Genomic DNA, 10,434 nt, shown 5'->3' on the forward strand with positions numbered 1-10,434 from the left:
AGAACCCTAACTTGTTCATGACCAAAGCTATACATTCCCAAGGCATCCTATCATATGCCTTGGTCATGTCTAGCTTGAGAATCACATCTTCATCCAAAGCTGAGATGCCATGGCACATCTCCTGAATAAGGAGGATGTTGTCAATGATACTTCTACCTTTGACAAAACCTGCTTGGTAAGGAGATATCACCCTAGCCAACACATCTGCAAGCCTGATAACCATGATCTTAGTGATGACTTTGTTACAATAGTTACTCAAACTGATGGGCCTAAACTCAGCAAAAGTTGCTGGATTAGGCACCTTTTGAGTGAGAACTATTGCAGTGTGAGTGACTGATCAAGTGAGAGACTTACCTGAGAAGAAACTCTCAATGAGCTTGAATAGATCTTGCTTGATTATGTCCCAACAAGCCTGGTAGAAACCTCCACCAAACCCATTAGGGCCTGTTGAACTTTCAGCTTTCATGCTGAATACACTCTCCTTTATTTCTTGCATTGTTGGCACTCTGTGAGCTTAACATTCTCCTCTTGGCTGACCATTCACTGTAAACAATCAAACACACTCATGTTAATTTCCAGCTTCTCCTCACTGTACAAGTTCTGAAAGAACTTGACAGCAAGGTCAGCTATCCTCTCCTGATCTTCTTCCCAGTCCCCACCTCATTTTTTATTTTGTGAATGTATTGTTTCCTCCTCCTTTCCCTCACCATACCCTGGAAGTATTTTGTATTTCTTTCTCCCTCCACTACCCATTTTTTATGAGACTTTTGCTGCCAGAATCTCTCCTCCCTCACTAGATATTTCTGATATTCAACTTGCATCTTTTTGTAGCTCATCAAGTTCCCCTCAGTGGGATTGTTTTGCACCTCACCTTCCAACTCCCTCACCTTCCTCTCAAACTCTTTTACTCTCTCAAAGATATTTCTGAACACTTCCCAGTTCCATTTTTTCAACTCAGCTTTTACTCTCTTTAACTTTGTCATGAAGGTGTACATAGCATTCCCTACCACCTCCCCCTCCCATGCTTTCTTGACGATCCCCAAAAATTGCTCATGGTCAGCCCATACGTTTAGGAATGTGAATGGCTTCTTTCCTACGACCACCTGGCAGTCAATACTGATCAAAAGAGGAGAGTGATCAAAAGTGGATTTTGATAAATACTGCACATGTGTCTTAAAGCCTGCTTCCCAACTGTTCTTAACAAGACATATGTCCAATCTTTTCCACACCCCTTGTTCCCCATTTCTCCCATTCCACCAAGTGAACATGTTCCCATAGAAAGCCACCTCACACAAGCCTGCATCATCCACACATTGTTGAAATTCTCTACTTTTTTCCATGTTGTAATTAAGCCCCCCTTTTTTTCTCCTCAAGGCTCAAAATACAATTATAGTCACCCATGACTGCCCACTTACTTCCCTCAGGCATTCCCTCAGCTAGTGTTTTTATGTCATCCCATAGATTTTGTCTTAGCCTTCTACTGCAACTAGCATAGACTATTGAGATATTGTTCTCAGAGCTGGAGCCAAACAATTTTGCCTTCACTGTGACCAATTGATCTGTTATTTCTTCCACCTGGACATCCACATCCCTATTCCACAAGATCCATATTTTGTTATTGCCACAACAACTCTTCCCATCCCAGCCCAGTTTAAGAGCTAACTGCTTCATATTTGACTCTTCCTTAAAAGGTTCTATCAGAGCCAAGATTCCAGGGTTGTACATCCTAACCAAGTTCTTGATTCTATGAAGAGAGCCTTGGGAGCCCACCCCCCTCACATTTCAACATATGACTTTCAATTTGCCTGGCTTGAAGAGCCTCTGCCCTTCACATTCTTACCAGGGGCCTTAGCCCTTTTGTTTGCTTTGTTTGTCTTGTTTCCTTTAACTAGTGTGGCATTTAATTCCAGAGTTCTTCTGCTATCATCCCTCTCTACTTCCTTCTTTTTTCTTCAATGTCCTCCTCTATTTCCTCACTGAATTCATGGCCAGAGCCCTCATAATCCTCATCATTTTTGTCTCTAGCTGGTCCTGGATCATCCTCCTCCTCCCCTATTTCCCCTTCCTCTCTTTTATTCTGAAGAGGCTGAAAAGGGTTTGAACAGTCTCTTGCTTCTTTTGCCTCTCCCCTGCTCCTCCTCCCTCAGAAACTTTCACAGCCCCCTCTTCCCTCATCTTTTTTATTTCCCTTAGTAACCCAGCCATCTAAGTTTAGATTGCTTTTCCTAGCTTGCACAACTTTTCCCATTGTTTCACTCACTTTTTCTTTGTTTTCTATTATTCCTTTTTCCCCCTCACTCTCCCCTACCAATTTTTCCTCTCCTGTTTTCAAAATTTCCTCCTTCTTTTCTGAAATTCCCTTCCCTGCTTGCCTCATCTCTTGAGGCCTGTTAACAGCCCTAGGACTTTGCCTTGTCCTAGACTGACTTCTTGTCCTGCTTGGTGCTCTGCTAGGTACTTCCCTAGCAATGTTTCTGCCCCTATTTCCCACCTGGTTCCAGCTACCTGTACCAGCAACACTTCCCACAAACTTGCCAAGCCTACACTGTTCTTCATTGTGCCCTTGTTTGTAGCACTTAGAATAGTAGTGGGGTACCCTTTCATACTCAATTTTCTTAATGTACCCCACATCTTATTTTCCTTTCTCCTTAGTGGAACCTATGAACAGCTCTGAGATCAAAGGTCTCAGCAAATCAATTTCAACCTTAACCCTAGCATAGCTAGGTCTAGTGAAATTCAGTGTTGCATAGTCTGCTGCCATAAATTTCCCAAAGGGTTTACAGATTTGTTTCAAAGCTGCTACATTAAACAAATGAGCACTAAACATGGGTAGTTTGATCCACACTTGTGCCAGGGTTGTCTCCTTTTCAGTGGAGAACCCCAACCCCAAACTAAACAGTCTCATTTGGCGCTTCCCTTCAAAGAGAACCTGTCCATTCGTTAAGATCTCAAGACAGTCCTCTTCTTGGGAAAATGCAAGTGTTATGTGTCTAGGATCCATCCACCCTATGGTGAGTGTTCCTTTGAGAATGAATTTTTTATCAAAGTCCCTCATGATTTCCTTCAAAGGAGGCTTAGGGTTACAATTTAGGGTTACAATTTAGGGGTTAGGATTTAAGGTTACAATTTATGGGTTAGGGTATAGGGTTACAATTTAGGGGTTAGGGTTTAGGTTACAGTTTAAGGATTAGGGTTTTGGGTTTAAGGTTACAATTTAGGGGTTAGGGTTACAATTTGGGGGTTTGGGTTACAATTAGGGGTTAGGGTTTTTATTTTATTTTATTTTATTTTTTATGTTTTTTTAACAATAAAGTCATACTTTATTAGTAGAAAAAGAGAGGCCGAAGCCAATACAAAGTTCGAAAGGACTTAGACCCCACATGGCCTAAATCCAACTAACTAATCTAAACTAAAAAGAGTAAATAAAGATTGCAGACGAAGGCCCCAGGGGCTATAACATGCGCGGCCCCAAGTCCCATGCTAGCATAACACTAACACTAGACCAAATACTAAGCTAAGCAATAATAAATAATAAAAGAATGCTACCAAGTAGTATGTAGTATGTAGACTGCACGCCTGCTCGATGAATGAGAATCAAGTATAGTATGTCAGCATCACAGCCCATCATATAAACGTGTAGATGGGTGACAAGGGGAAAAGCCACCTTGCTTGTCACGCGCCATAGCACTTCCCCGCCAGCTGCACCATAGCGTCCCAGCACTATAATGCAATCTGACCGGGCTGCAACCACAACCGCAACATCTCCTGGGGTGCTATTGACTGCCCTGTTACGAAGCAATAATACACACCTTCCCATCTAAATATAAAGGCAAATATCGGCACACAAGCCAAAGTCCAGAAATAACATAAGTAGTACAAGGCAGCTCACAGGCCAAAACTTCAGCACACAGACCGATATAAAAAGAAAAACAGAGCAGCCAATAGCATCAACCCCGATCAGCACCAGCAACGAACCAGAACCAACCCTAACGGGATTAGCTACTATGGGCCAGCAGCAAGCCTGGACTACCGCCAACCGATTTGAAAAACCCCTACTCGGCCACCGTTCAGCCCGGGCCAAGATGCAATTTCTTACCGCTTGCACCAACGTTGAGGCCTGGTCTATCTTAAAAGATGCCTGCAAAGGCGGAACCAAAGAAGCCTATAGACCAGTCAATGCCTCGGAGGCCAAAGAAACAACAACCTACAAAGATAGAAAACAGGATAGAACAAACAAGCATCCTGTTCCCTTGACCCCAACTATTTCAATCTTTCTCATAAGGTGAGTGTATAGGCATTAACAGGCTGACGCTAACAAATAGCAAACCCCCCAAATTAAGACCCGTCCCCCCGGAGTCCAGAAGGGACTCGGCTACTATTGGCCAGTAGCAAGCCTGACCAGGTCAACGGATTTGACTAGTCCTGCCCGGTGCACCATTCAGCCCGGACTAGGGTGCCATGTTGTACCGCCAACACCTTACGTTGAGACTCGGTCCCGAAAAGCAAGACTTCATAGCCTCCAAGAACACCTCACACACTCTCTGTTTTTAGCTCACATCACTCTATCTTTTCCTTTCTCTATTCCCTCATTTTACCACTCATTCTTTCTCTCATATTCTTTCCCTCATTTCTTTTCTTTCTTTTCTCGTTTTCTCATATCCCTTTTCTCTTTTCTTTTTAATTTCTTTTTTTCTTTTCTCTTTCTTTTTTCATCTCTTTTTCATTTTTCTTTTCATTTCCAACATGAAGTAATAGTACATGAAATATAAATAAGGAACATAAAGAAGCGGCTCGCAGGCCAAAATACAGGCACGCAGGCCCACACAAAGTATAGGAGTTCAAGGCGGGTCAAAATCATCAAAAACCACCGATGGGATGTCATCATGAACAAGCAACGCACGCTCCCTCGGTGGTAAGTCAGACAGATTACAGAAAATAAACTCCCCATCCTTATCCCCAACCCAATCTGCCAATGCAGCCACCGGGAGATTACCCTGCGGCAAACACTGAAGAATAGAAACAGATGCACAAGAACAAAGAAACTGGAGTCGTGACACTCCAGAGTCAAAGACCCATGGACTAGGTGTAGTGGGGTCTACATATCCCTTAAGTTCAGGCAATACAGACTCTAGGACCAGGGACCTAAAACCCTCGGCTAAACACCATTCAAGAGAGCGGTGCATAACATGGAAAAAGTCCTGAAACCCGTCGACTGTCGAAATGGCTAGACCGTAGCAGAAACCACCCCCCGATTACGTACCAAGGCAGCAGTCCCACCCAACGACTCAGAATGTGCAAAATTGAGCTTTATAGAACCATCCGGAGGGGGCTCCCATCAAACAGCGCGAACCACGCGCAGCGATACAGTGGAATCTATGTAGGACAGAATGACCGGCCAATTTGGTGGCAAGATGTGTTCGTGCGGCCATCGCCTAAAGAGACATTCTGCCACCCCTTTGGCAACGCCATACACCACTCGAGGTGAGTGTATAGGTATTAACTGGCTGACGCAATCAGCCGCAAACCCCAGTAAAAGTAGCCCGCCCCCCCAGAGTCCAGATGGAACTCTGCTACTATTGGCCAGCAGCAAGCCTGACCAGGTCAACGGATTTGACTAGTCCTGCCCGGTGCACCGTTCAGCCCGGACTAGGGTGCCAAGTTGTACCGCCAACACCTTACGTTGAGACTCGGTCCCGACAAGCAAGACTTCATAGCCTCCAAGAACACCTCACACTCTCTGTTTTTAGCTCACATCACTCTATCTTTTCCTTTCTCTATTCCCTCATTTTACCACTCATTCTTTCTCTCATATTCTTTCCCTCATTTCTTTTCTTTCTTTTCTCGTTTTCTCATATCCCTTTTCTTTTTTCTTTTCATTTCTCTTTTTTTTCCATCTCTTTTTCACTTTTCTTCCAACATGAAGTAATAGTACATGAAAGATAAATAAGGAACATAAAGAAGCGGCTCGCAGGCCAAAATACAGTCACGCAGGCCCACACAAAGTACAGGAGTTCAAGGCGGGTCAAAATCATCAAAAACCACCGATGGGATGTCATCATGAACAAGCAACGCACGCACCCTCGGTGGTAAGTCAGACAGATTACAGAAAATAAACTCCCCATCCTTATCTCCAACCCAATCTGCCAATGCAGCCACCGGGAGATTACCCTGCAGCAAACACTGAAGAACAGAAACAGATGCACAGGAACAAAGAAACCGGAGTCGTGACACTTCATAGTCAAAGACCCATGGACTAGGTGTACTGGGGTCTACATATCCCTTAAGTTAAGGCAATACAGACTCTAGGACCAGGGACCTAAAACCTCGGCTAAACACCATTCAAGAGAGCGGTGCATAACATGGAAAAAGTCCCGAAACCCATCGACTGTCGAAGTGGCTAGACCGTAGCAGAAACCACCACCCCCCCCCCCCCCCGATTGCGTACCAAGGCAGCAGTCCAACCCAGCGACTCAGAATGTGCAAAATTGAGCTTTATAGAACCATCCGGAGGGGGATCCCATCTAACAGCGCGAACCACGCGTCGTAGTACAGTGGAATCTATGTAGGACAGAATGACCGGCCAATTTGGTGGCAAGATGTGTTCCTGTGGCCATCGCCAAAAGAGACATTCTGCCACCCCTTTAGCAACGGCATACACCACTCGAGGTACACTCGGTGACCCTCTGCTATGTAAGCATGTGTTCCTATGCTTCCATAACTCCCAAAGGATAAGATAAGGCAACCTGCAAACAACAAAAGCAACAAGACGGTTATGTGAAACCACCCGCTTCCACCCAGTCAAGAGCCTCCGTAGACCCCGATGACTGAACAGCAAGCCGAGTGATCCCATAAAAAATCCCCATACAGCCCTAGCAGTGTCCCCCGCATAAAAGATGTGATCAATAGTTTCCCTAACAGGATTATTGCAGCACCAGCATCTGGAAACAATAAGGTGCCCAAATCTAGCCATGGCATCATCTGTGGGCAAGCGACCCCTTAACACACGCCAAGCAAGAAATGACACCTTAGAGGGCAAATGCTTATGCCCTTAGGGTTTAGGATTACAAGAAAGGCCGAAGCCAAAACAAAGCCCAAAGGATTAGGCCACACACGGCCAAATCCTACTAACTAAACTAAACTAGAAAGATAAATAAAGATTACATAACGAAGGCCACCGGGGCTATAACATGCGTGGCCCCAAGTCCCATGCTAGATATAGCTAACACTTGACCATAGAGTAGGATAATAAAATACTACTAAGTAATAAGTAGACTGCACAGCTGCTCAAAAAATGCAAATGCAAGTGTAGCTCATCAGCGTCACAGCCCACCATGAAATCGTGTAGATGGGTGACAAGGGGAATAGCCACCTTGCCTCTCACGTGTCATAGCACCTCCCCGCCAGCTGGACCATAGCGTCCCACCACTATAATGCAATCCGACCGGGCTGCAACCACAACCGCAACTTCTCCTGGGGTGCTATTGACTGCCCTGTTAAGCAACAACACCCACGCTCCCAACTAAATATAATAAAGGCCTAGAAAAATATTCAGAAATATAGGCACACGAGCCTAAGTCAAATAGAAACATAAATAATTCAAGGCAGCTCACAGGCCAAAACTTCGGCACACAGACTGGTACAATCATGAAAAGCAAGGCAGCCAAATAACATCAATTTAAGGGGTAGGGTTTAGGGTTAAAATTTAGGGTTTAGGGTTTTTTTTTTTTTGAAAGATTGAAGTATATATCATCCCAAAATATCATGGCCAAAGGCCTACAACGTTCCTTGGCCCAAAAGTGACCAAATAAAAACCACACAAGCCAAATGGCTTTACAATCATAAGGGTCAAAATGACCATACTAAACAAATGACCAAATAGCCTTACAAAATGGCCAATATGGCCACCCAACCGGCCAAGCGGCCTAAAAACCAAACAAGTCCTCTATCGTTGCCCAAGCCATAAGGTAGAACATCATCCGAAGCAACAAGGTTAGGGTTCATCATCATCCCAAACCACAATCTTGATCCCCCAAGAGAACTCTTTGCAAGTATGTGCCGCCTTTCCTTCCAACATTCTTCAAGCCCTTACCTAATTGACATGATTGACTCCTTGGCTTATCCCGGATCTAAAAGAGACGCCATTGGTCCTTCTTGCCAAACAGTCCAAATTCATTCCATGCCAGGAGATCCCAACCAATGCCACTAGATGACTCACTCCAAAATGGACCCTAAGCCCTTATCCCAAAAGCGTGGGGTCAATTCCCCTGCACAGAATTCTGCGTTGTACCGGGGGAACCACTTGTGCCCCCACTTAAGGCGGTAAAACTCACCCTTAACCCCTGGGATGACATCCCTTGCTAATGTTCCCATTTGCACAAGGAGGCCATTGCACCCCAAGATCTATGCGGTGATAGCATTCCGGCGACTATCCATAACTCCCAAGATGGCACCCCTTACTAATGCCAAAACACATGCATAAGGAGGCCATTTTGCCTCAAAGAGTTAAGCCATAGTGAAGTTTCCACCACACATGCCACCACCAATGTCAAGCATCCAGATTTCAAGCTAAAAGGCAATTGCCTTGTCTTTTGTTTCTATTTTTTAACTGTTTCTCATTCTTTTTAATCAAATCTTTCTTCTCTTCTCTTTTCTTTTTTTTTTTTCATCAAACCCGCCAACCACAAGCCCAGCCTCCAACTTGAGTGGTCATAAAATGGCATTGAGAGATCTCCTCAAACGGCAATCCAACCTTTCCTTCACCAACCCATAGGACATGGCCTGGGATCCACCGTTACCCTTTTGGATGGAACTCCTTACTAATACAAAGTATTTGCATAAGGGGACCATTTGATCCCAAAGGGCAAGCAATTCTCCAGAATAAGTTAAGAAGTCAACCTACAAGCCAAGTAAACCAACCAACAAATCAAACCCAAGAGGCAGCCTTATACTTACAAAGTGTTCTCTTATTGGATCAAGATGTGCTTCAGTTTCAGAATCACCCTTAGCTTCTTACTCCAGTGAGTTCTACCCTGATGTATGCTGCCCCAGATCTGCTCTGGTATTTTCTGTAACAGAAGATCTCAAAGATGGCCTTAGAAAACCATCATGCAAAACCCTCAGGAACCTTTAGCATAGGCCCCTCATCAGGTGATGCCACATCAGCAGGTTTGTTGCTTTGTGCACATAGGTGTTGAGACACCAAGATCATATTAGATCACCACCAGGGTCTCATTGTCTTCTTGATTGCAGCAGAACTCTTATCTCATCACAGCCTGGGACAATAATAAAGTGTGGGATTCCTTCCAGAGCCATTATGATCTTCAGAGTTTTAGGGAGGGCCTCAGTTCTAATAAAAACCAGATTCTCATGCCTGCATTTCTCCAGAAGCCAGTGAGCTACACAGTTTACCTTTGCATTACAGGTTAACCATGATACAGTGAGGTCTCTAGCTAGGCTCCCTTTCTCTTTTATTTACCAGGTTGTGATCAGATTCCACCTGGATTTTGAAAATCCTTGCCTTCCTACACCAAGACCAGCAATCCTCCAAAACTTGCTCCACAGTGTCACCAATTCCAGAGTAAACTCCAGCAATGACAAATTCTCCTTGAGAGTTCCTTATGTAGGAACTGCAAGTCTCATTTTCCACAGCAATATTAGCTTTAATCCACCGAACAGGTGGCTTGTTCCATCTTATGCTCCTGGCAATTCTTGTGCCCCTGAAATCCCTTGCTCTTCTCAAAATATGCTGCCAGTTTGGAGGAAATGGATCCCAAGCAGGCCACCTTCTCACTATGCACTCTGTCAGATCCTTGACTATTTTGAAGATGACCCTAGCCTCAAATATCTTCTCCCCCCCCCCATACTTGCACTGATTCATATGAACCCACAATTCCCAAATAATCAAAATTGGAAGCCTGTCTGCCATGAATTTTATCAGTCTGTTTTTGTGCTTAATGTTCCACCAATCAGAACACACCTGCCTTATTCCCCCTAAATGTATTCTGAGACCAAGAGAGCTAGCAAAGTAAGTCCAAACCCTGCCTGTTGTTCCTCCTCTACAGAAGACATGATGTAAACTTGCAAAATTAGGCTGCCTACAGCAGGAGCATCTTGACACTATCTGAAAACCAAAGTTCATCAGCTTATCATCTGTAGGGATCTTTCCTTTAAACACTCTCCATGCCATGAAAGAGGAGTTCCAAGGGACATGTTTAATCCACACCTTCCTGAACCAAAATTGGTCTCTAAAGCTCTCAGTACTTTGCTCCCAGATCCATTTCTTTGCAGAAGCTAGAGTGAACCCTTCATTTCTGTTTGGCTTCCACCTTGGTATGTCATCCATATTTTCCCTCAATCTTATTGTTCTGACTTCTCTTTGAATGTGCACATTTAATCCTTCCAATCTCCAATCCCCCTCATTCCAAAAATCTCTCA

At 44.3% G+C, this 10,434-nt stretch overlaps 1 protein-coding gene across 1 annotated transcript; it reads right to left on the reverse strand.

The window, feature by feature from the left end:
* Nucleotides 1-626: 626 nt before the first annotated feature.
* LOC109192011 lies at nt 627-1,725 on the reverse strand. Its single transcript, XM_019342638.1, has 2 exons — nt 1,416-1,725; nt 627-1,297 (listed from the first exon to the last, which is right to left on the reverse strand). Exons 1-2 carry the CDS (start codon nt 1,723-1,725, stop codon nt 627-629), a joined length of 981 nt encoding a protein of 326 aa, XP_019198183.1.
* Nucleotides 1,726-10,434: the final 8,709 nt, after the last annotated feature.

This window comes from Ipomoea nil, unplaced genomic scaffold, assembly GCF_001879475.1.
Source record: "Ipomoea nil cultivar Tokyo-kokei standard unplaced genomic scaffold, Asagao_1.1 scaffold1735, whole genome shotgun sequence".
Lineage (NCBI taxonomy): Eukaryota > Viridiplantae > Streptophyta > Magnoliopsida > Solanales > Convolvulaceae > Ipomoea > Ipomoea nil.